Genomic DNA, 25,871 nt, shown 5'->3' with positions numbered 1-25,871 from the left:
CCAAAGCCTCTAGTGATCCCCTGTTATTCACTGAACTAATATAAGCTTGGAACCCTAACATTTAAATTTGTTCAAGGTGTAACATCAAAATATCTTTAAAAAAATTTTTTTTAATGTTTATTTTTGATAAAGAGAGACAGAGAATGAGTGGGGGAGGGGAAGAGAGAGAGAGGGAGACACAGAATCCAAAGCAGGCTCTGGGCTCTGAGCTGTCAGCACAGAGCCTGATGCAGGACTCGAACTCACAGACCACGAGATCATGACCTGAGCTGAAGGTGGACGCTCAACCGACTGAGCCACCCAGGCGTCCCTCAAAATATCTTTCAATTCTTTTCTTCAATAATGCTAGCCACAATCCTATCCAAATTCGTATGTGGAACATACCTTAAACATTTCTGCATCCAAAGTTGCCCATCTTGTCCCCTCTGCTTGGACTATCACCTCCTCACACTCATGTGGACCAGTCACAGCCCTCCGAGTTCTCTAAGCCCTATCTCAAATCACTTTTTCCTTGAAGACCCTTCAAATATCTCTCCATTTTTAACCCACAAAGAACTTTATCCCTTTCTTGCAGCATTTGTCATGCTTTGTGCTAGAGTGTGGTTACGTGCACAACTATGTTCTCTCTCTGCATCTTGTCCTTTATCACAGATGTTTTAAGACAGTGACCACATGTTATTTTTCCTTGTACTAGTGTAGTACTTCATACAAGGATGGCATTGAGCAGTTTTTGTTGTATGAATGAATGAATGAATGAATGACTCTGTCAAATCTGCGTTTAACTAATACTTATTTCATGAGGACCCCAGTGGTTTCCCTTTTATCATTCCTCTTATTGGTTCTCGAGACACTTAGATGTGAAACGTCAGAAAGCAGATAGAAATACAGAGTCCCTGTTTTGAAACAGCCTAGTTAGTTATAATCTGGCCAGGCGATTCAAAGTTTATATTGAGGAGAATTAAAAGTATGTATTTTAAAAGGCTGAATCATCAGTATAGTGTGAGAAAAATAACTCTTTGAAATACTAATTGATTGCTTGTTCAGAATACATAAAACTGCTTGGCATTATTCAGTTCTTAAAATGATACATGATCATAATTGCAGAAGCAGAACCTCAGTACTTACCACATTACTGCATGTTCTATATCGGATATTTCTTCCCTCACAGCTCCTAGGTCACACACACACACAGAAAAAAAAAAAAAGAAAAGAAAAAAAAAAAGAAGAAAAAAAAGAAGAAAAAAGAGGAAAAAAAGAAAAAAGAAAAAACTCATTACTACTCATTACTACAGGCTCAAAATTGAAACTATTTTGTCACGAGAACAATTTTCTCTTAATACTAATGTACGAGTCTCTTTTCTTCCGAACGACAATGTTCTTATAGAAATTACTAGCAATACTAAACAAAGCAGTTCTCAAGAAGTTGTATATATAAACTGATTTCTCCATGAGAGCTGAAACTAAGCATTCATTTTCCTTCAAAATTTTTCAAGATAAGTACTTATACTTCGTGCTTATTAACCAAATAAATATTAATACAAGATTTTCTGAAAAATGAATCCTGTCTTCTTAATTATTTATGGTATTAGACTGAAGAGATATTTCACTGAAAAAACTTAGATCTGGAACATGGTAAAAATGAGACAATATTCAACATGTCTTAAAATTACACATCTAAGGACATTAAAACTTATAGTTCTTAAAGAATTATTTTTACTTCTAAAATACACGCTCATTGGAGAGGTTTTGGAAAAGAAAGATTCCAAAAACGAAATCCCCCATAGTTGCCTTATCTAAAGATAATCACTGTTATTTTGACTTACTGATTTCTTCTCAGTGTGGAAGAAATTACGTCACCTATACCATTTTGTGGTTTGGGTTTTCTTTTCCCTCTTCAGCTTTTTGGGAAGCATTTTCCCACACTATGAAATAATTTAAAGATACAGTTTTGAGAGCTACATAATATTCCGTTAGATGAGATAAAGTAATTTGTATAACCATTCTTTCATGACTTGCCATTTAAGTAATTTCCAATGAGGGGGTTGATAAATGATGGTGTGAAAAACTATGTCTATATAAAAGTTTTATCCAAGTTTCTGACCGTGGCTGTAGGACAGATAAATTTCTAGAAGGGGAATTACTGGAGTAAAGGGAATGAACTTTTATAAGACTTTTGATAAACATTGCTAAATTGCATTCCATAAAAGTTGTACCATTCCTTACTCCCATTAGCAATACATGGGAGTTTCCATTTTACTGAATTTCTGTGACAAAACAATTTTTAATTAAATATTCAATGGTGACACTTAAAACAGGGACAAGTGGTACTCTGCCCTTTGCAACATGTCATACTTTTTTTTAACGTTTATTTATTTTTGAGACAGAGAGAGACACAGCATGAACGGGGGAGGGGCAGAAAGAGAGGGAGGCACAGAATCGGAAACAGGCTCCAGGCTCCGAGCCATCAGCCCAGAGCCCGACGCGGGGCTCGAACCCACGGACCGCGAGATCGTGACCTGGCTGAAGTCGGACGCTTAACCGACTGCGCCACCCAGGCGCCCCAACATGTCATACTTTTTACAAAACGAGTAAAAATACAATACAAAATGCTAAGAGAATTATTATACTAATAACTAACAGTTTGAAATTCCAGGTACATTTCTAAGTTTGGTATATGTATTAATTTAATCTTTTCAGGAACCGTGGGAGGCAGGGTACAATTATACTCTTTTTAAAGATGAAAAACGGAAGCTCAGGGACTTTGAGTAACTTGCCAAAACCACACAAGTGTTAAGTCGTAGAGCTGAGATTTGAAACCAGACCATGCAGTCTCAGAGCTTACACTCCTAACCATGATGATTTTCTACCTCCTCATTAACTTGTTTATTCAGGAAACAACCACCGAGCTCCTGTTATGTGCTGCACAATGTGTTTACTTCTGGGAATACAAAAAAGAATGGCTATAACTTTGTCTTTGGTATTAATAAAACCTCTCATGTAGTTACAATTCAGTGTAGGAAAAGCTAGATAGTATTTGTGTTAGGTCTTGAAGATGTCATCAAAAAGAAAATAGCATCTGAAAATACAATTGCACTAAGCCTGTCTTAAAGAGATAGAAAGGTCCCAGGCCTGAAGACTTGGCTGTGACCAGACTGAGAATATTAACACACATTAACAATAGAACATGGGAAAGGAAAGGAAGGGTTGGCCAGGCATTATAATCCTAGAAAAGAAGAGAATCACGGAGATATATGGTTGTCGGTGCCCAGCCAAGCAGTGTCCCAGGCAAAAGACCTATGAGTTTCATGTCCTCCAGGTCCCATTGGCAAGGCTGTTGCAATCACAATACTGATGCATCATGATAACTTAGCTGATGCCAATGAATGTTCTGTTTATCCCAGGGATACCCCTCCTTAGGATGCCATGTTGACCAAGCAACTTGCCAAGAATGATCTGGTTTCTTAGGACTGCTGAGAGGCAGAATGTGCTTGTCATGCTGACGTGGGTGTTTTGGTCCATGTGATAGTTCTATTTTTCATTGTAAGTTAATAAATAAACTAGCATTCTAGTTTGAAACATTAATCTCATGGGCCAAATCATTGTCCACCTCCAAGAGAAGGATCTGTTCTTGCTATGATTACTGAAAAATACCATATTTCTGAGTCTAAAAAGATAATAAGTAATACCAGTTGATGGTACGTTTACAAGGTAATGAATTCTACAACCCAGAGGCTTTTGGTGGCATGCCTTTTAGACCTTGGTCTCAGTTGAATGTGGTAAGTTTTTCAGTTGTGAAATTCTAAGTACATATGTGACATGGTGTAATGGTTCAGAGTACCCACTTTGAAACCAGAATCCTCATTCTGGAATCTTGACTCTCTTCTGCAGTTTAAATATCTCAGTTTTATCATCTGTAAAATGGGATAATATTACTTATTTCCTGGAATTATCATGGGGATTAACTGACTTAATATTTGTGGAGCACTTCTAACAGTGCCTGGCACATTATATAAACATTTGGTAAATTAATTGTGTAACAGAAATAAAAACATAATAGATATTGAAAGAGGGTTAAGGATATATATATATAAAGGAAACCACAGGAAAGGCACAGAGGTATAAAAAGATATGTCATCAATATATGTTTTGTTTTGCTGGAGTTTGGGATTTATGTGGGGAATCACAGATGAGAGAAATACCTTCTAATTTTGAACTTGGCAATAGACAAAGAGGAACCACTGAATGTTTTAAAAACAAGAAGATACAATGATGACTTCTCACTTTAAAAAAGTGAACTCTGGTGTTAATCATTAAGACCTTAAAGTTCTATGTTTTTCACCTCTTTTTATTTTCTTTTCCCAACCTTATCTCCCTGAAGGAATAATGAAAACAATACTAAATTAGGAGTTTGAGGATGTAGGCCGTAAACTTGTTTTTTCTCCTTGCATAAGCCTGTTGCCCTCTCAGGGTCTTACCCTTCTCATCTGTCAAATGTATATTGGAATGGTTGGGCACAAAGTTGTGATCACTAACTGAGATAATTTACAAAAGCTCTGTTCAAATGCCAAAGGATTATTATAGAGATATCATTTGCTAAAAACCAAACCAAATAAAACAAAACAAAGGCAGAAAAATACCTGCTTCAATAACTTAAATGAGCCTTTCCCCATATATATTCAATTACGAACACACATTTTAAAAGCATCCTTGAAAGATAGATGTGAGCACATAATATGAAACATTGATTTAAATCCTTCTTATTTAGCAAAAATAAAACAACACAGAAAGATTTGCTGCAATTTCCAAAGAATATCCTATAATTGTCAAACACCTTGTCTTGATTTACACATAATTTGTTTCCCTGGATTAAGTCTTCCCTCTCCTAAATAGTATTACTTATTTACTGAAAGCTTATTTCATTTAATCAACTGAAATATGACATTAAAGTGGTAATGCTGGATTTTGGAAATGTCCTCATTATTGAAAGTCATTATCAGATTGTGGGTAACAAATGTAATTCTAGCCTCCATGATATACTGAGTGTCTTCTATAGGTATTTGGTCCAGGGTTACATATTCTGTGTACATTATCAATAAGCTTCCAACAACTCTGAAAGGTTTTATTACTCCCATTTAATAGATGAGAAGATTGAGGCTAATAGAGATTAGGAGGCTTAATGAAATATCCACAGGAAAGAAAGAGCCAGGGATTGGAACTCAGATTTGTTTAAGACAATTAAAAAAAAAAAAAAAAGGAAAAAGATATGCTTAAGATGTGTAAAATATTAATACTAGATTAAATGTGAGAAACCAAGCATAGTGTTGGTCTGGGGGTTAAATGCACCTTATTGTTACCATATCAATTTATGAGCTACTCTTCAGTTCTGGTAAATTCACTTCTAGTAAGTAAAGGATACCTAGACTCACATCGTATATTGGGAACATCTCCAAGAAAACCACACTCCTCTATAAAATGTAACATGAAAGAACTTCAATGCAGAGAAGCTTACGCTTTTTAAAAGTTCAAATTTATTATACCTGCATATAAATTTTATTTAAGTTAATGAAGTGACTATTCCACCATAAGGATTTAATTTGTGCCAAGTATGAATTTCTTCATCCGAAGGATTTATCTGGGCACAAAAGCCTCATTTGAGCATCATGCAGTAAAGAATATTTTCTTCCTTTCTTAACAGTTCATTGGTATAAAACAGCCAAATGGTTTCTTTCACATTTAAACAAAATAAAATTCACCCCTGGGAATGAAAACAAACAGAAATTTCAATCCAAAATGGGTTCCAAAGCAAGTTATAGGCCACTGATAACAGAGATTTTTAAGTAAATGCATTTTCTCATTGCAAACAATAGAATGTTTTCAGGACTGTGTTTAGTGAGCTAAGGATGGTACCAATTAAGGACTCAGAACTGGTTCAAATATGAAGGAACAAAATATAAATATTCAAATATATTCCGAACTGAATTTGTACACACAATTCCTTATTTATTCATTTAAGCACTTCACTCCTAGCTAGTCATTTATTAATTTTGACTTAATTCCTTCTGTAAAAAATGGTAATCACCTCAATCACAAGCTAGTATTTGTGAATTATTCAGATTTTAACTCACTTATAATGAGATTAGTGTAAGCTTAAGGCACACTTTTTTGGTTTCTCATTAACACATAACAAGCCATCCAAACTCTTCCAGTTCTTAAAACCCTGATAATATCTTAGTTTCAATTGCCATAATTTAACAACCATAGAAGAAATGAATTACCATGGAAAATTAAAAGTTCTCTTTCCCGGCGTTAGCAATTTGTTGGTTCCCCACTTCCCCACCCTCCCACTTATATAATTTAAGTCCTTAAAAGAGGGAGGCATATTCAACTTATCTCTCATTAAGAATTAAAAAATTGGGCAAAACATCAATTTTTACCTCAAGGTTCTCCTCATTTTCCTCCCTAGGCAAACAGATTCTTCTGGAGACATAACAAGACTCATTCTTGGTGTCAGTGAACAAGTTTTGGGAAAATGTGGTAACTGTGTATTTAAGACTCCATAGTTCTTAAGGACAACCACTCAGGAAGCTTTGCCTTTGATTTTGAAAAAGCAGAGTGCTGTTCAGTAAAAACAGGTTACTGTATTTCTTGGAATACCTCTTGTCTTTCAAATACGGACTCATGGGCAAAGAATTTTAAAATATGAGCATTCATCTCCTTATGTCTCTCTTTTTTTTTAATTATTCAAAAGGAAACCATGAGCTCTTCACAAGAGAACAGGTATAAACCATATCAACAATTCAAGCTAACAGAAAGACTCTGGGTCCTTTAGATTTTGGTTCCTAAAGTGAGTATAGATTAGACAAGACAAGCAGATTTACAGCTGAAAACACGACGTCATGTACTATTGGTGCACGGTTTTCCTCTCTTGCTTCAATTTGAGCATTTCAGTATTCACTGGAGCTATCTTGCGGAAGGATGTCCCCAAGAAGCCAGTGAAAGCACTTCTACATTTCAGGGACTTTTTACAAAGACCTCAAGAGGAATAACAAATTCTGAGAACACTTAAGAGGACCAAGTATAAATGCACTGTTGGGCTGCTTTTCATTTTCCACAGACACATTAGTGTAAGAGGTTCTTTCAGGAAACAACACTTGATACCAATCAACTTGCCATTAAAAAGGAAGTTACGTGAACCTCTGGACCCTGCTGTCCTCAGATGCTCACTGTCCTCATCCATGGGTCAAAATGGATGCTAAAAACCTACAATCTAGAACTGGAGTCTGTGCATCATCGGTGGTTGGTGGGGATCTTGCCTGGCATGGGGGAGAAAATTAGAGGACTGGCCACCATAGTGGGCTTCCTAAGTTCCATGTTGTCTTTCCTTTAGCTCTGTTACACTCTTTTGCTTAAAAAAGCAATTCTAGGGGCGCCTGGGTGGCTCAGTCGGTTAAGCGTCTGACTTTGGCTCAGGTCATGATCTCACGGTCCGTGGGTTCGAGCCTCGTGTCAGGTTCTGTGCTGATAGCTCAGAGCCTGGGGCCTGTTTCAGATTCTGTGTCTCCCTCTTTCTCTGACCCTCCCCTGTTCATGCTCTCTCTCTCTCTCTGTCTCAAAAATAAATAAACATTAAAAAAAAAGCAATTCTATAATTCTATGCATTTTATTCCATGTTTATATAATTATTATTTAATTCTTATTTAGAGTGTTTTTCATGACAATAAAAATGAGCCTTGTTGATGTGGAAACTTTATTTGTAGGTGCTTGGTCCCAGCAAGAGGAGTCAGTTCAGCACCTTCTTCAAAAAATACCTACAGGGGTGCCTGGTGGCTCAGTTGGTTAAGTGTTGGACTCTTGATTTCAGCTCAGGTCATGATCTCATGGTTTGTGAGTTTGAGACCACTCAGTGGGCTTTGCATTGACAGCATGGAGCTTGTTTGGGATTCTCTCTTTCCCTCTCTCTCTGCCCCCTCTCCCATATCTCTCTCTCTCTCTCTCAAAATAAATAAATAAACTTTAAAAAATATCTACATGAAAACAAAGTAGAATGGTAGTTATCAGAGACTTGGGGGTGGAGGAATTGGGGAGATGTTATTTAAGTGTACAAACTTGTAATTAGTCGATAAATAAGTCCTGGAAATCTAATACACAGTATAGCAATTATAGACAAAATTGCTATACACAGTATAGCAATAGACAAAATTGCTATACACAGTATAGCAATTATAGACAAAAACACTGTATCATAAACTTCAAAGTTTCTAAAAGAGATCTTAATTGTTCCCACCACAGAAAAGAAATGATAACTAGGGCACATGTTAGAGGTGTAAGCTAACAGAAAGTGGTATCATATTGCAATGTATAGATGCATCAAATCAATCAATTTGTTTTATTCCTTAAAATTTTTATGATATATCTGATAAAGAGTTAATATCAAAAATATATGATGAATTTATACAACTAAACACCAAAAGCAAGAAAGCAAGAAAGCAAAACAAACAAACAAACAAACAAACAACAACAACAAAAAAAACAAAGAAAGAAAGAAAGAAAAAAAGAAAGAAAGAAAGAAAGAAAGAAAGAAAGAAAGAAAGAAAGGAAGAAAGAAAACCCCCCCAAAATCTGAGTAAAACATGGGCAGAGGACCTGAATAGACATTTTCCAAAGAAGACATATAAATGGCCAACAGAAGAGATACATGAAAAGATTTTCAGGGAAATGCAAATCAAAACCACGGTGAGATATCACCTCACAACCATCATAATAACTAAAATAAAAAAGACAAAAAATAACAAGTATTGGTGAGAATGTGGAGAAAAAAGGACGCTTGTACACTGTTAGTGGGAAATGTAAATTGGTACAGGCACGGTAAAAAACAGTAGGAAGTTTCCTCAAAATACTAAAAAATAGAACTACTAAATGATCCAGTAATTCCACTACTAGGTATTTACCCAAAGACAATGAAAACACTATATCAAAAAGACATGTCTCCCTATGTTTATTGCAGCATTATTGATAATAACCAAGATACAGAAGCAGCCTAAGTGTCCAATGATAGGTGAATGGATAAAGAAGATGTGATACACACACACACACACACACACACACACACACACACACACACGATAGACTATTACACAGTCATAACAAAGGATGAGATCTTGCCATCTGGAACGTGGATGGACCTAGAAGGTATTATGTTATGAGAAATAAGTCAGACTGAGAAGGGCAAATACCATATGATTTCACTTATATGTAGAATCTAAAAAGCTAAACAATGAAATGAACAAACAAAAAGTAGAATCAGACATATAAATATAGAGAATGAGCTGATGATTAACAAAGGGAAGGGGTGGGAAAAATGAGGAAAAAACAACAAATCAATATATTGTATACCTTTAATTTGTATGATGTTCTATGTCGATATATCTCAATAAAAACATATCTACAGATAACCATGTTTATATTGTATATTCATTATATACTATATTTCAGAATAATTGAAGATGTTCTAGTATGCATACCTAGTGAATGCTTTATTAACATTAATAGGTTTGAAGTATTTTAAACAAACATTTTCAGAGTATATTTTTTCTCTGGATAAAGATTCTGAATCCCAGCTTCAAACAGTCTTGAGCTCCCAGACAACCACCTATCTTGCTTATAAGGTTCTCCACAACAAGTGATGTTTAATCTGGTGATACCTGCCAATGAAAAATCCATCTTAAACATTAAGAGTGTCTTTGACCTTCTTTGTGGCAAATTTCAGTGTTTTCCCTCCAAAATTCTAGGAATAAGGCATCTGCAACAAACACAACCACCCATGGAAAAGTACCCTTGAAACAAGGTGGGGACAGGTCTTTGGTGCTCTGGGACTTTCAAATGCATACATAAAAAAATACCTCTTCCTTTAATCATTTAGTTGAAAGGTCCCTGAATCTCATGCAGAATGGCCTTTTCATTTTGCACTGCCTCTTCTGCACGTGATGCATCATGTGGCTCCAACAGATTAGTGCTAAGAGAGAGATTTATTTTTTTTTCTGAGTAGATAGATATACAAGCCAAACTATTATGACAACTTGATAAATGTAGCTTTTGAAAATGCTTTCTGTCGTAATAATACAACAAACAACAAGGAGGCATGCTGCCAAGCATCATCCATCAGTAGGTGAGCTGGCTGGGAACAGACACAGCCCTGGTGTCACACTAGTTCTTCTCAATCTGCCAGAGACTCTAATGCGGCCAAAGGAGCCAAAAGAACAGTTGGCCTAAAACCTGAATTTTCAAAGCAATTTTAAACAGACTAGGGGGTAGCGGAGGCCCAAATTTTAAAACAGTGCCATAAATCGACGCCTTGGCTTAAAAGTGTTTCTTTGGCATAGGTAACATATTTTTGTAACCTTAGTTTTATAATTCAACACTTCTTCTCTATACTAATCTCTCATTATAAAAACATTCTGAATGCTGTGCCAGCTTGGAGACCCTGGTTTGTGTATACAGAGAGGGTTACTAAAACTTCATGTAGAGAACAAATTCACTATGAATGGAAATGATGTAGGTTTGGGGAAAACGTTCTGAGAAGACATGCCCTCTGGTTGTTTGATCTTCTCTCTACCATAGGGAACTAAGGAAGTCTTCTCTGTTACAGATTCTCTAGCAGCGGCTAAGCAGCTACAGAGCTGTTAAAATGTAGACCCACATGAGGATATTATAGACTGAATTTGGGAGTTTGTCTTGTGAGTGTCAAATTGGTTTATTTGCTATTATGAGTGTTTGGTATGTTCTAAATTACAACCAGAAAAATCAATGCCAATTTTTTTCCCCAAACAAATATGATTTTACATATCTCTGTCTGTTCTTCAAAGACTGACATGTTACAAGAAAGCATTGAGTTCTCACAAATATGGGCAGAGGTTATGAAAATGAGGAGTATGCTCATGCAATCAACAAAGAAAAAAGCAAGAACAATGACAATATAAACCATAATGATCATGCCCAACTTCTAATGAAGCCAGAAACTGCTCCAAGCATACTGTTGAGAAAATCTAATGAGGAAAATGTACAATAAGCAGTCTCACAGTGAAAATGAGCCCCCGTGCAGGATTTCTGGTTAGCAAGCTTTTGTATAATGCCTTCAGATTTATAGTCACTTAACACATTTACTGAGCATCCAGTCTGAACCAGTACTATGCAAGGAACTGTGAAAGATAGAAAAATGATGGCCTTTTTTGATCCTTTCAAAGTTATAATTTAGTTGGAAAACAATCTACATCCATCCACGTAAAACACACAACAGTATAATGCATAGTCAACTACTAATGGGCATGGTCTGGATACTAAATACAAAAGGAACTGGACAAAGGGACAAGCTGGTGAGAAGAAAGTACTTAAGAAGGCAATATCTTAGGTAGAATGTCCCATATGGGCCATAAGTATCCCAAGAATGTGATGGGAGAAAGGGTTACTCAAGAAACAGTCCTACAGTAGGTTCCTGGCCCAAATATTCTATTCAGCGAATTCATCCAACACTGAACTGAGCACCTACTATGTGCATGGCAGTAAAATATAAAACAAGAAAGATAAAACCTGTGCTCATAGATGATAGTATTTGGGATACAGTGCCATACAAGAAACCATAACACATGCCAGTCTGTGTAAAGGTAATTCAAAGTGGTGTGAAGAGAAATGACTTATAAGTATATCAAAATGAGGCTGAAGACCACTGCTGAGTGTGTGATGAATTTTACTAGCTGGGCATGGGTGTGGAGGAACATTGAAGGTAAGAAGCTCATTAGAACAAGAGGCAGAGAGACAACAATGTGGTCAGTATTTTAAAGGATCAGGACAGTCCTGTAGCTGGCCAGGACTGTTTTCACTTTAAAAAAACCTATTTTTGGTTTCTTTTATTTGCTTTTCTCCCCTGCAGTCTATGTTTTGATCTCTGAGCCCCAGTGCCTAGTGAAGTGCCTCGTTTATGGTTAGTACTCCATAAGCATTTCTTGAGAAGAGAAAAGAAGGAAGGAAGGAGGGAGGGAAGACAGGAGCGAAGGAAGGGTGGGTGGGTCAAAGTTAAAGAGAAGGCGTAGAACAGAAGGAAATGCTATCAGGATAATTTCAGGCCATGAAGAACTTTTGGTTTAATATTTGCTCTAAGTTGTGAACCCTAAAACCTGATTAAAATCTTTCTATAATAAAGTGAAGGTGAAAAGCATAAAAGGAAGTGAAATAGCTACCAGAGGAAAGAAACTGCATTTTTTTTACAGACATGTTTATTTCCACATATTTATTCTAAGTTGTATTTGTCACTGCGATGCATTTGCTCCCTCTGAAATATGCTGGGGTGTGGGGCAGGGGGATTGCTGCCCTTGGCTTGAGATCCGCTCACAGGAAGGACATGCACTTTATTATACATACACACATGCCATAAGGTTTGCAAATGATCTTACATTTGCTCAGTAGCCAAAAGAGGCAAAGAATGAGAATAAAAACAAATGTGTTTTAGCAACATCAAGTCCAACTTTTCCATCTTCCCCATGAGGAAAATGTATATTATGAAACTCTAGGACTCTCACAACCTCACCCGATACAACCCTGGAGCTGGGAATTTATGAATTATTTTGGCTGGAGACAAAAGTTCTTCAATCCGCCCATATCACCCAGATGTCCGTTGTAAGATGGGGGCCTGGAGAATAACAACATTTTTCTTTAAAACCATTCATATTAAGAGCAGCTTTTGTTCCTCTTCCTATCTGGCAGCAAAATGGGTTTTGACTGCACATGTGCAGGAGAAAAGCTCTCTGTCTCAGGGTCACACGTTCAATTTTAGAGTTGAAGGGCACCTTAGACATTCACTGAATATAAATATTTATTGAACACCTATTCTGTTCCAGGAACTGCCCACTTGACATCATAGATGCGACAAATTGAATCCCAGAAAAACTAAAAACCCAGTGCAGTGTCACCTGGCTAGAAAATAATGGGACCAAGATTCAAAATTAGTAGTTTGATAAAAAAATAAATAAATAAAAGGGATAGTCCACAAAATAGGTTAAAGACTCTCTCAGAGACAGTGAAACGCACTGTTATGAGAGCCAGGCTCCCAAACATGTGACTCTCTCACTAGGAAAAGATCCCAATCTTGACCTGTGAGTCCTACCCCAAAACCCAGAGGTAGGGATTGGTTATGCAGCTATTTAAGGTTGACATATGTAGTTATGGGTTTCAGCTGATGGTCACACATGACTATGATGTTACTTAGCATTCTATACTTATTCTTTCTGTCTCCAGGTAAAGCATCCTTCCCCCAATGTATGTAATTCTGGTATCCCTTGTCTTTAGCTGTTAATATCTGGTGTCCCTTTAATTTCTCTTAATCTTTCTCTTCTTCTTTATCATTCCCTCCTTCCTCCTTCCTTCCCACCACCTCCCTCTCCCCCAGTGGTTGAAAGTAAGCAAACACAGTTAGGGTTAGATAAACTCCTCTTTTCTGTTGCACAAATTGGACCCAAACAGAGAAATAAAAGACCTCAAGTACTATTAGGAAGCATTTCTTTCCACATAATGATAAATGCGGAATTGAAGGTAGAAAGTTAAACTCCGCTCAATGGATAAGAAATTTAAGAAAATATAAGAAAAATTAAAGACCTCAAGTACTATTAGGAAGCCTTTCTTTCTGCATAATGATAAATGTGGAATTGAAGGTAGAAAGATAAACTCCACTCAATGGATAAGAAATTTAATGAATTTGAAGGCAGGTGGATCCTAGAGAATTTGCATAAAATATCCCAGGCTCGGGGCATTAACTTAGTCATTCACTAACAACCTGGAGGCATTTTAAAGGGTCATACTTGTAAGCTTAATAATGGAATGGAAGAAAACTTCAGAAATCACTTAGTCCATTTGTCAATCTGGGCAAGGCTGACCTTACTATACTGACAACTGTATAACCACTCAGAAAAGTTATTCCTTTAGCTCACAGTAGTAGGGGCACAATCACCACTTTTACATCCTGACATGCTGGTGCCCAGGGCTTTCCTCCAATGCTGTAGATTGGGTCATTTCACAGAAACCTGAGTGAGGAATGTAAACATAAACAAATCTCTTTTACCAGAAAATTCCTTCTTTTATTCATTACCCTAACTTCCAAAAAATCCCAGGGAGCTGAATCATTCCACTATCATCTCCTTTAATAGAGCAGCAGGGTTTTTTAAATTTATTTTCAAATTTACATCCAAGTTAGTTAGGATATAGTGCAATAATGATTTCAGGAGTAGATTCCAGTGATACATTCCCTATGTATAACACCAGTGTTCATCCCAAAAAGGGTCTTCCTTAATGCTTCTTACCCATTTAGCCCATCCCCCCTCCCACAACCCCTCCAGTAACCTTCAGTTTGTTCTCTATATTTAAGAGGCTCTTATGTTTTGTCCCCTCCCTGTTTATATTATTTTTGCTTCCCTTCCCTTATGTTCATCTATTTTGTATCTTCCCTTTATCATATGGGTGAAGTCACATATTTGTCTTTCTCTGACTAACTTCGCTGAGCATAATACCCTCTAGTTCCATCCATGTACTTGCAAATGGCAAGATTTCATTCTTTTTGATTGCCCAGTAATATTCCATTGCACCACATCTTCTTTATCCATTCATTCGTCAATGGACATTTGGGCTCCTCCCATGCTTTGGCTATTGTCAACAGTGAATACAGCAGCAGTTTTAACACTGGTTACACATTAAAATCATTTGGAGAGCTTTTGAAAGATGTATTGATATCAGAGTTCCAGCTGTAGAGATTTGTATTTAATTGGCTTTCAGCGGGATATATATATATATATATATATATATATATATATATATATATATATATATACAGGTGATTCTAAAGTACAGCTAAGATTAAGAACCATTGCTACATATATATTACCTATTTACATAACTGGGAGGAAATTCTCTTCTTAAAATATTATATAACTACAATCAGTAGAAATTCAGTATAATCAGCAAAAACTTAATAATTTGTTAAATCCCCCAAAGCAGATGCCTGACTCCTGGGTCTTTTACCCTTAGTTATACCTAGCAACTTGCCTGATACATGATAGATATTCAGTGTATATTTATTTAATGAATGAATGAAAATTGAGGAGATTCACCCTTAGAAGGTTATATGTTTCTTAGAATTTACTCATTTCTTCTAGGTTACCCAATTTATTGGTATAATTGTTCATAATAGTTCCTTATGGTCCTTTTGTTTTCCGAGGCATTTATTATAATGTCTTATTGTTTATTTCTGGTTTTATTTTCATCTTTTCTCTTTTTTTCTTAGTCTAGCCAAGCATTTGTTGATCTTATCTTTTCAAAAAAAAAAAAAAAACAACTCTTAGTTTAGTTGAATTTTTTCTATTGTTTTCCTAACCTCTATTTGATCCATTTTTTTCCTAATCTTTATTATCTTCTTTTTTTCAGGATAACTGCAGGCTTGTTTTGTTCTTTTTCTAGTTCAGACCAGTAGCAAATAAGAAAATTGAATCGATAATCAAATACCTCCCAAGAAAGAAAAGCCAGGACCTAACGGTTTCACTGGTGAATTTTACTAAACATTTAAAAAATAGTAATACCAATCCTTCTTAAAGTCTTCCAAAAAGTAGGAGAGAGAACACTTCCAAATGAATCTTATAAGGCCAATATTGCTCTGAAACCACAGCCAGACAAACAAATAAACTGTAAGAAAAGAAAACCATAGGCCAATATCCCTAATGAACATGGTTGCAAAAATCATCAATACAATTCTACCCAATTGGATTCAATAGCACATGAAAAGCACTGTACCTATGACCAAGTAGGACTTATCTGTGAGGTGTAAGGGTGGTACAGCATATGCAAATCAATCAAAGTCATACATCACATTGACAGAATGAAAGATAAAAACCACATGATAAGCTCAACAGATGCAGGAAAAGGAGTGTAAAAAAATTCAATATCTGTTCATGATTTAAAAAACACCATTAAAAATAGGTATAAAAAGAACTTACCTCAACGCAATGAAGGTCATATTTGAATAACCACAGCTAACATCATGATCAATGGGGAAAAACTGAAAACTTTTCCTCTAAGATCCAATGTAAGCAAGAATACTCATTCTCACTACTTCTATTTAACACAGTACCAAAAGTTCTAGTCGAAGCAATTAGACAAGAAATAAAAGGCATCCAAATTAAATTGGAAAAGAATAAGATCATCTTTGCAGATGACATGATCATATATGTAGAAAAATTTAAAGATTCAACAACAACAAACTGTTAGAACTAATAAATGAATTCAGCAAAGTTTCAGGATACAAAATCAACATATAAAAATTGGTGGATTTTCTACACATTAACAACAAACCATCTGAAAATGAAATTAAGTAAATCCCACTTACAACTGCATCAAAAATAATAAAATGCTTAGGAATAAACTTAACCAATTAGGTGAAAGACTTATACCCTGAAAACTATAAAACAATGATGAAGGAAATTAAAGAAGACACAGATAAATGGAAAGATAACCCTTGCTCACAGATTGGAAGAATTAATATTGTTAAAATGTCCATAGTACCCAAAGTGGTCTACAGATTCAACACACTCCATATCAAAATCCCAATGGCATTCTTTACATAAATAGAGAAACAATCCTAAAAGTTATGTGGAACTTCAAAAGATCCCAAATAGCCAATGAAATCCTGAGGCAGAAGAACAAAGCTAGAGGCATCACACTTCCTGATTTCAAACTATACTGCAAAGTTATAGTAATCAAACCATTATAGTACTGCATAAAAACAGACATTTAGACCAACAGAACAAAACAAGGAGCTCAGAAATATACCCACACATATATAGTCAACCAATCTTGGATAAGAGTGCCACAATGGTGAACTCACAATGATAGTGAAAAGATACTCTCTTCAATAAATGGCATTAGGAAAACTGGTTATCTACATGCACAAGAATAAAATTGGACCCTTATTCTCACAGTGAATTAAAAAAAAAAAACTAACTCAAAATGGATGAAAGACTTAATTATAAGACCTGGAACGATAAAATTTCTAAAAGAAAAGAGGGAAAAAACTTTTGACATTGGTGTTGGCAATGATTTTTGGTCATGACACCAAAACTGCCTGTAACAAAAGCAAAAATAGGTAAGTGGGACTAGATGAAACTAAAAAGCTTCTGTACACCAAAGGAAACGGTCAACAAAGTTAAAAGGCAATCTATTCATTGGCTTTGATTGGAGAAGTTACTTGCAAACCATATATCTGATAAAGGGTTAATATCTAAAATATATTAGAGACTCTTACAACACAATTGTGAAAAAACAAATAATCCAATCAAAAAATGGGCAACAAACCTGAATTGACATTTCTTAAAAGAAGAAACAGAAATGGCCAACAGGTACACGAAAAGGTGCCCAACATCACCAATCATCAGGGAAGTGAAAATCAAAACCATAATGAGATATCTGCTCATACCTGTTAGAATGGCTATTATCAAAAAGACAAAAGTAACAAGTGTTGGCAAGGACATAAAGAAAAGGGAACCTTTGTACACTGTTGGTAGGAACAGAAAATGGTAAAACTATTATATAACAGTATGGAGGTTCCTCAAAAAATTAAAAATATAACTACTATATGATCTAGCAATATCACTTCTGAGTATATATATCCAAAGGATATGAAAGCTGGAATTTGAAAAGATATCTGCACCCATTTTCACTGCAGCATTATTCATAATAGTGAAGACATGGGAACCATCTAAATGCCACTGACAGAGGGATGGGTGAAGAAAATGTGGTATATACATACAATGGAATATTATTTAGTCTTAACAAGAAGGAAGTCCTGCCATTTGTGACATCATGGAAGAATCTGGTGGACATTATGCTAAGTGAAATAAGCCAGACAAAAAAAGACAAACACTGAATGATCTCACTTATAAGTGGAATCTAAAATAGTTAAAGTCATAAAAGCAGAGAGTAAGTATAATGGTGTTTTGCCAGGAGCAGGAGAGAAGGGAAAATGAGGAGATGTTAGTTAAAGGGTACAAAGTTTCTGTTATGCAAGATGAATCACTTTGGGAAATCTAATGTACAGTATGGTGATGATAGTTAACAATACTGTATTGTATGCTTGAAAGTTGAAACAGGGTATCTCTTAAATCTTCTCAACACATATGCACTATGTAACTATGTACATATACACAATATGTAACTATATAGGTGTGTTGGATAAATTATTTAGCTTCATGGTAGTGATCCTTCCACAATATATAAATACATTGAAACAGTAAGTTGTATACCTTAAATATATGTAGTTTTTACGTGTCAAAGATATCCCTATAAAGCAGTTTAAAAAAAAAAAAGAAAATTGAAAAGAAATAATGACTTCACAAGGGCTATTGAACTAGCCAAATAAAGAATTTTTAAATAAACAGAAAAAGACGGCCAAGAATTATAAATTCCCAGCATGGCTAGTAAAGGTTATGGACACCAAACACATTTCCAACCATTTTTTATTCTAATAAACAGGTTTATGGGACAAAACGGTTCCAAACATTCAGTCTTTCGACTTATTCTCCTCTCGAAAGGAGATCAGAGCTTAGGGGTGCAGGGGAGGACCACATCCCTCTAAGATATATGACCTGGACTATTAGAAGTCCTGGTAATACATTTAGATTAGGCTTTAACCCAGAAAGTAAAAGGAAGGCAACCACAAACTCTTAAACATCCTAAAATGTGAAATCTTTCCTAACACAATGAAAAGACTTCCTCATATAAATGACAGAGTAGTCAGACCCATTCTGAACTTGCATATCTTTCTTTTAAACAAAAACTCAAGCATTTCCAATGAAAACAAGTCTGATAACATATAACACCAGATGAAGAATAACAGATAAATCTTGCTTTGGGGTTCACTTTAGCTGAAAGTTCTAAAATGTCTTAAAACAGGTCCTATGAAACTTAATTGGATGTTTTGATAAAGATGAAATGACTTTAAAGGGAAAAAATATTTGTTTAAGAAGTCAAATCTTAATGTTAAAATTTTTCTTTTGGTATTTATTATTATATGGCGTAGAAATTACTTGCTAACTAAAGCTTATATTGCTGTAGTATCAATATTTTTATGGGAGAAAAATTGTGTTTGCAATTAAAAAATCTGAAGAGTTAGCTTGATTTCACTTAGCACAATTATTATGAAATGACAAGTTTGAATGATCTTTCCAATTACTGTGAGATAAGACTCCTTGAGGATGTTTATTTTAATTTTTCTGTATTTATATTGACAACATTCTGGCAGCCACATCCCTTTGGAACAATATCATAATCTTTTTTTAGGCACCTCCGCAGTGTGATGATTTTATTTCTTGTTCATCTAATAATTTTATTCTGCTCCAAAAAATTCTATTCAACTAAAGAATTCAATGCAAAAGTTATTAACTTTAAAAAATGCTTTCATCCTTTATAAGTAAGGCTTTTGAAATAATTTTTTTATTATTATTTTTGCTACTTGAGTACATATAGGTATGACAAGCCCTTCATTTAACCAGTTGTGATTTAACAAAATATTCTTACTCCTAATGTATTAATCTATTAATCCATACTATTTATTAGTCTGGAGATTAATTGGCCTTGCAGAAGATAAAAAATGTCACAAAAGACCTTTAAGTCTTCTTCAGGCACCAATATAAAGGTTGACACCACACTTAAGAGCATCCAGCTATCTGACTCATTGCCATTTCAAATGAACTGCAGTTTACCTCTTTGACCTTGATTTTGGCACAGACCTAATACAGTGGTACATATGACGTTACACACAGTATTCTTAAGTGCCTTATGCATCTGGAACTCCTTATGGGAAAAGTTAAATTAACCGGCTGAAGACAAAGCTAGAACTCTCAGAGACAGATCTTTAGTATCAAATTTAAAACTATATGCTTAAGTAATTTAGGTCGAAGAAGGATAGTTTCCACTAAACAACACACAATCCTAGATAAATGAGAAAAACACATTTGTTAAAAATATTACTTCAGAATATCTACTGGAGGATGTGAAGAACTGGACAGAAGCAGCAGCTTCTCAAGGTAGTTGGTACATTGTCTAATTCACTTGAAATGAAGAGCCATCATAAAGTACAAGTATGCATAGTCCATTTTCTAATTAGAAAAAAAAAATAACAGCAGATGTTATGATGCAAAAATCAAAGCAGACTTAGTGATGCAAGATTAGCAATAGTTGTATTATCAGAGTTGCTCAATGACACCTAACATAATCTTCCAGAAATTAGTAAATGTTGTAGAAAAAAAGTGTATACGGTGCCTTCCCTTATTGCTCAAACCAGGGTTGCAAGTAAAGGCAATTATCAATAGTCTAATATCAGAAATTGGGAAAATGAAGCACTGCTTACTTTCTGTGAGCCTAGAAAAAGGATGGGGGAGAAGGCAAAGGAAGGATTCTGCTCAGTATCTCCCCGGGTCAGGGCATTTTCTCCAGCACCAAGCACTGCCAGTGAGAAGGATGAGTTTTATATTTAATGCTTATTTATATTTTCACCCTGCTTTCCCTCCACTGATTTTTATTTTCCTGCACTCTTCAAAAGATCACTCAGAGAAGATGTTCTCAAACTCATAAAGTTAACCAAGCCTCTTCCCAGTCTCCCCGTCCATCACAGAACATAATTAACTCCAGAAGTTGAGTAGTTGTCATTTATTCCATAAAATCTGAGTATTTTAGCTCCTTTTTACAGTTCTATCATATTTGGAACAGAGTAATTATTAGCTGACAGACTTAAAAATATCAGAGCTAAAAGTGAGAACAGGACTGGAAAATCAGTCTGGAAAATTAATTCAGCAGGTCAATGGGATTCATTTAGGCTGAATTTGAGTGCTTACCGTTAGACTACAACACACATTCCAGTTACTTGTTGGGCCTCTAAGGACATATACATTCATAACCTGTGATCTTTCTCAAGAGTATAAGGTGCCCACATTAAATGTGGAGTGGAGATGAGAGAAAACCCGTTAAGTTCATTAGCCATTAAAAAATGAACAAAGGGGCACCTGGGTGGCTCAGTCGGTTGAGCGTCCGACTTCGGCTCAGGTCATGATCTTGCAGTCCGTGAGTTCAAGCCCCGTGTCGGGCTCTGTGCTGACAGCTCAGAGCCTGGAGCCTGCTTCAAATTCTGTGTCTCCCTCTCTCTCTGACCCTCCTCCATTCATGCTCTGTCTCTCTCTGTCTCAAAAATAAATAAACACTAAAAAAAAAAAAATTAAAAAAAAAAAATGAACAAGAGGGCCACAGATAACCACTCATGGTAGGTTGGTGTCCTGCCCCTCTCCCCATTGTTTTAGCTTCTTCTCCAGCCTAGTATGAGTTTACCTAATGTATTTTTTTCAATATTTGAAATTCAAATAGGGACATATAGTCTATATGTTTATAATTTTAGATTTTACATTTTACTTTGCCAATTCATTATGAGTAGATGATAGATGATATCTTCTATAGTATCTTAATAAAATCCTAACAATTGGAGCCTTAATTTACTAGGTGACAAAACTGGTAAGTGTGAATTTCACATAACTGATGTTATATGATGTTATAATATATTTGATGCTTTGCCGAATGACAGAGTTCTACCTGTGATTGTACTTATCCCTCAAGTTGCTTGTCAGTCTCTTACTCCATACAAGATTCTCACAATGTAGCATTCACATCAACGAGCCAGTATGAAAGTTCCCATACACTCCTTACCAGCTTTGTGAGATACATGTTTTGGCTCACCTCTATAGCATATTCAAGCACGGTAATTCGAGAAAACTGTATAATAGGAACATTTCAAATCTGTACATTTTGGCTTTACTGATGTATGTTTGTTATCAGTTATATCTTGCAGTGCTATCACCATGCAGCATCATGTAGTACAGACGTAGGGAGGTTTTGATATTTGAGACGAAGAGAAGAGGTGAATCATAAAAATGAAAGGTGTAGTTTTTTCTGGTCAGCTCGGGGACCTCATTTGTTATGACACTGGCCTCCAAAGATGACAAACAAACTTGCTAGTGGATGTAATCCAATAGCTCCATCTTCTGAGTAGAACCAAACACCATAATGGCTAAGTAACATAATTAATCCGGTTTCTTGCAAGATATGCCCTTTGGCCAGGTTTCCCAGGGTACACCATTTCCATTAGGATCTGCCTGGAACCAAAATGGTCTCTAGTTATCATGGATTCAGTGAAGGAAAATCTATCTGTCAGACCATGTGTGGGACTGGGGGGCACAGAAAAGAGTAAGACGTTGACCCTGATTTCAAGAAATTCTCTCATTAGAGTAAGCTGACATTTTTCTGAACCTGTATCTCACCACTTTGTGCTGTTTCATTATGAAAAGTCTAGAAGAATCAGCAGATATATATAGATAGATATTTTTTTCTTCTGTTCCATGTTCTATAGTATATAGTAATTTTGATCAAACCTCTTACTTGTCACATGTAACACTCTTCACTGTCAAATAAAAATCTCTCATTAAAAATATTACTATTGTACTCTGTATTTTATAGTTTGAAGAAAAATCTAGTCATAGACCACACAGATCAAGAAACAGTTCTGACTTATTATTATTTGAAGTAGACTTCCATTTTAATGCCTCAGGCCTTTACTTTCAGCTTAGAAACCATTAGCCACTCTCCACCTTCACCACTGCTCTCATTCCCATGCCAGGTTCCCAAGAAGTTTCTGTTTTCCAAACCTCCTTATATGCAAACTTCATCATTCATTGAATTGAATAATCTCAGGAAACTTCCAGACATCCAAGAAATCCAAACCAATATACCACTTATTTGCAAAGTGCTTGATAACATTGGAATCCAACATAAACTTAATATGTTGTTAATGTTAATATTGTTGCTATTCTTGTCACTAAAATTTAAGGGGATCCAAAAAGTGCCATATATTATGGTCCATTTCTACTTATAAATCAACCTTCTAGTTCTAATATGAAAATAGACAACATTTCCTCTGTAAATGAGATAAATTCTATATCACTTATCATATAAGAGTATATAAATAACCTAGCTGGAGATGCACATATTTAATTCTTTGTACCTTTCTTCCATCCAGATTTGTGTGCAACAAAATGGTCTTAATAACCCCAACCACAAAAGTATGCATTGAACCTACTACATATGGGCCTTACAAACTCCCTCATCTGGGATGCAGGACTTACTTGTTGCTGAGGCAGCGTCTCAGAGAGTAGGAGGCCCCTCCACCACAGGTGCGTGAGCATTCACTCCATGGGCCCCAAGCATCCCACAAGCCATCCCGGTCCTCCTCAGAGCGTGCTGTCCTGGAGCTCTGTGAGGAAAAAGAGAATGGTCAGTATCATGTCCCCATTGAACCCTGAAACATGTGTCCTAAAGTGTGGGCCTTTTGTATGTCTGAATATGATAGCCTTGCTGGAGATGAAAACATTTATTAGATTCTTTCCAGTTGAATAATGTGTTTGGGGAGAGGACTATTTGAGTTTAGAGACCCTGGGCCATGACTGAAAGGAACAAGGGATCTGCATAATGGAGCAAATAGAAAAGGGGGCAAGAATAAGGAATCTGGGTGAGGGGAAGTTAAATTGAAGTCACATTTTGCACTGAAGTCATGATTTTGCCTTGGGTTCATAAGTCTACTCATCTACCTCTTTGTGAAAACAGAGAAACTTCTCTCAGAGATGCTTCTGCTCTGAGAAGCTTGTAATGTGCATATCAGCATTACCTTCCAAAATTTAACATTTTATACAATTGATAATTTTTTTAATCGAGCAACATCATTTCCAGATTTCAGACTTGTTAATTACAACAACTGCATGAAGTAACTTCAGTAATGCAGGGATTGCCTCTTGACAAATAGATCTGCTTGTTACTGAAAGGCTTCCTAGTGAAATCTGTATCTACTGTATAGAAAATTGGTATATGCGGGTCTCCATGTTGAACTTCACATTTCTCATAAGAGTCAAAGATAAAATATGTGCCATAGTTCATAGAATAATCTCTAGAGTTAGAAATTGCCTGGGTTGGATATGGATTTTACTAGGTGTCCCTGAACAATTAAATTACCACCTGCCTACACTAAAATTTCCCTTTCTATAAAATGGGGATAATATTATAACCATGACACTACATGCACACACACACACACACACACACATACACACTATAGAAGAAGATAAGTTAAATGAACTTAGCCTAGGATAAGTTTCAGAGTAAAGCACTAATAAATATTACCAATAATTATGTTATGATAAATTGAGAATGTCATATATACGTAATAATACAGTGGTATTAATAATAATATACGTAATAATACAGTTGTATTAGTCTGCTTATGCTGCCATAACAAAATACCAGACTGGGTGGCTTAAAAAACAAAAATTTATTTTCTCATAGTTCTGGAAGCTGAAAGTCAGAGAACAGGGTGCCAGCATGCGTAGCTGCTGGTGTGAGCTTTTCCCTTGGGTTGCAGAAGGCAGCATTCTTACTGTGTGCTCACATGACTTCCACTTTGTATGAGCATGGACAGACAGAGAGAAGACAGAGTAGCTCTCTGGTGTCTCTTCTTCTAAGGACATGAATCCCCTCATGAGAGACCCCTTTCATGACCTTATCTAAACTGATTATCTCCCAAAGGCCTCATCTCCATATACCATCACATTGGGGGTTAGGACTTTAATGTATGAATTGCGGTGCAGGGCACAATTCAGTCCATAGCAACAGTTCTACAAATAGCTAATGTGAACTGGGGCCAAATTATTTTACTGAGTAAATCAAGCACAATATTCAAACATTACAGATGGTATCTTCTCGGGGCTGCCTGGGTGGCTTAGTTGGTTAAGCCTCCGACTTCGGCTCAGGTCACAATTTCACGGTTCCTGAGTTTGAGCTCTGCATCAGGCTCTCTGTTGTCAGTGCACAGCCCACTTCAGAACCTCTGTTTCCCTCTCTCTCTGTACCCCCCCACCTCTCTCTCAAAAATAAACAAACATTAACAAAAAGATGGTATCTTCTTATATCAATCAAGGACATACTTCTGAAAAAATTAAAATTTCAAATTTAAATTTGGAAAACACAAACCTGAAAGAAAACAGGCATGTTAGACAATATGACAATGTCACCTTCAGTTTTGTCTCTAAAGAGAGAGCACAGGGGATGTGGAATGCCAGGAAAGGTTGGGATGTGAAGGCAACAGGAAGGTAACCTCTTACAAAGCATTGTGGGAACTTGAGATAATGTAAATGAGGTCACCAGTGTATATGAGGTCTACAATGATAACTCAGATTGTTATTGCTGTTGTTATTATTTTTATTTTTAATTACTTTCTCATGCCCTACCTAGTTATACTCAAGGTTATATCATCCACACAGGAGGGGCTCCTGAAAAAGAAGAGAACATCCTCTAGCCCTTCAGAAAACTGTTTATTTTGTAGTAATGAGCTTCTTTGTAGATCAGTTGCTATGGGGCTCTGTTGTCACACTGGCGACTCCTTGGACCTTTTAAATGTTTTTTTAGTTTTTTTTTTATTTGAGAGAGAGAGAGAGAGAGTGAGCGCATGTGAGTGGGGAGGAGGGGCAGAAGGGGAGAGAGAGAGAGAATCCTAAGCAGGCTCCACATTTAGCACAGAGCTTGACCTGGGGCTTGATCCCACAACTCTGCGATCATGACCTGAACTGAAATCAAGAGTTGGAAGCTCAAATTGACTGAGCCATCGAGGTGCCCCTCCTTGGGCCTTTTAAAATCTGGACAAGTCAAGTCAGAAACCTCACCTCAGAGTGTTGTATCAAGGCTTATGTAAGTGATGGAAGCTT

At 36.1% G+C, this 25,871-nt stretch overlaps 1 protein-coding gene across 6 annotated transcripts in view; it reads right to left on the bottom strand.

The window, feature by feature from the left end:
- The window catches only part of ADAMTSL1 (ADAMTS like 1), an 885,884-nt gene that overhangs the window by 324,057 nt on the left and 535,956 nt on the right, over positions 1-25,871 (bottom strand). For all 6 annotated transcript variants that reach the window (XR_015243567.1, XM_086685377.1, XM_086685374.1 and 3 more), the window contains 2 exons: positions 23,247-23,374; positions 1,126-1,171 (listed from right to left, as the gene is read on the bottom strand). Coding sequence is in view for 5 of the 6 variants with exons in the window: in XM_086685377.1 (XP_086541503.1) it covers positions 1,126-1,171; positions 23,247-23,374 (174 nt within the window). In the remaining variant the exon portion in view is untranslated. The remainder of the gene's footprint in view (positions 1-1,125; positions 1,172-23,246; positions 23,375-25,871) is intronic.

Source organism: Puma concolor, chromosome D4 (genome assembly GCF_028749965.1).
Source record: "Puma concolor isolate L17-30 chromosome D4, mPumCon1.1.hap2, whole genome shotgun sequence".
NCBI lineage: Eukaryota > Metazoa > Chordata > Mammalia > Carnivora > Felidae > Puma > Puma concolor.
The sequence above is the reverse complement of the archived record's forward strand: the minus strand, read 5'-3'. Positions and strand labels throughout refer to the sequence as shown.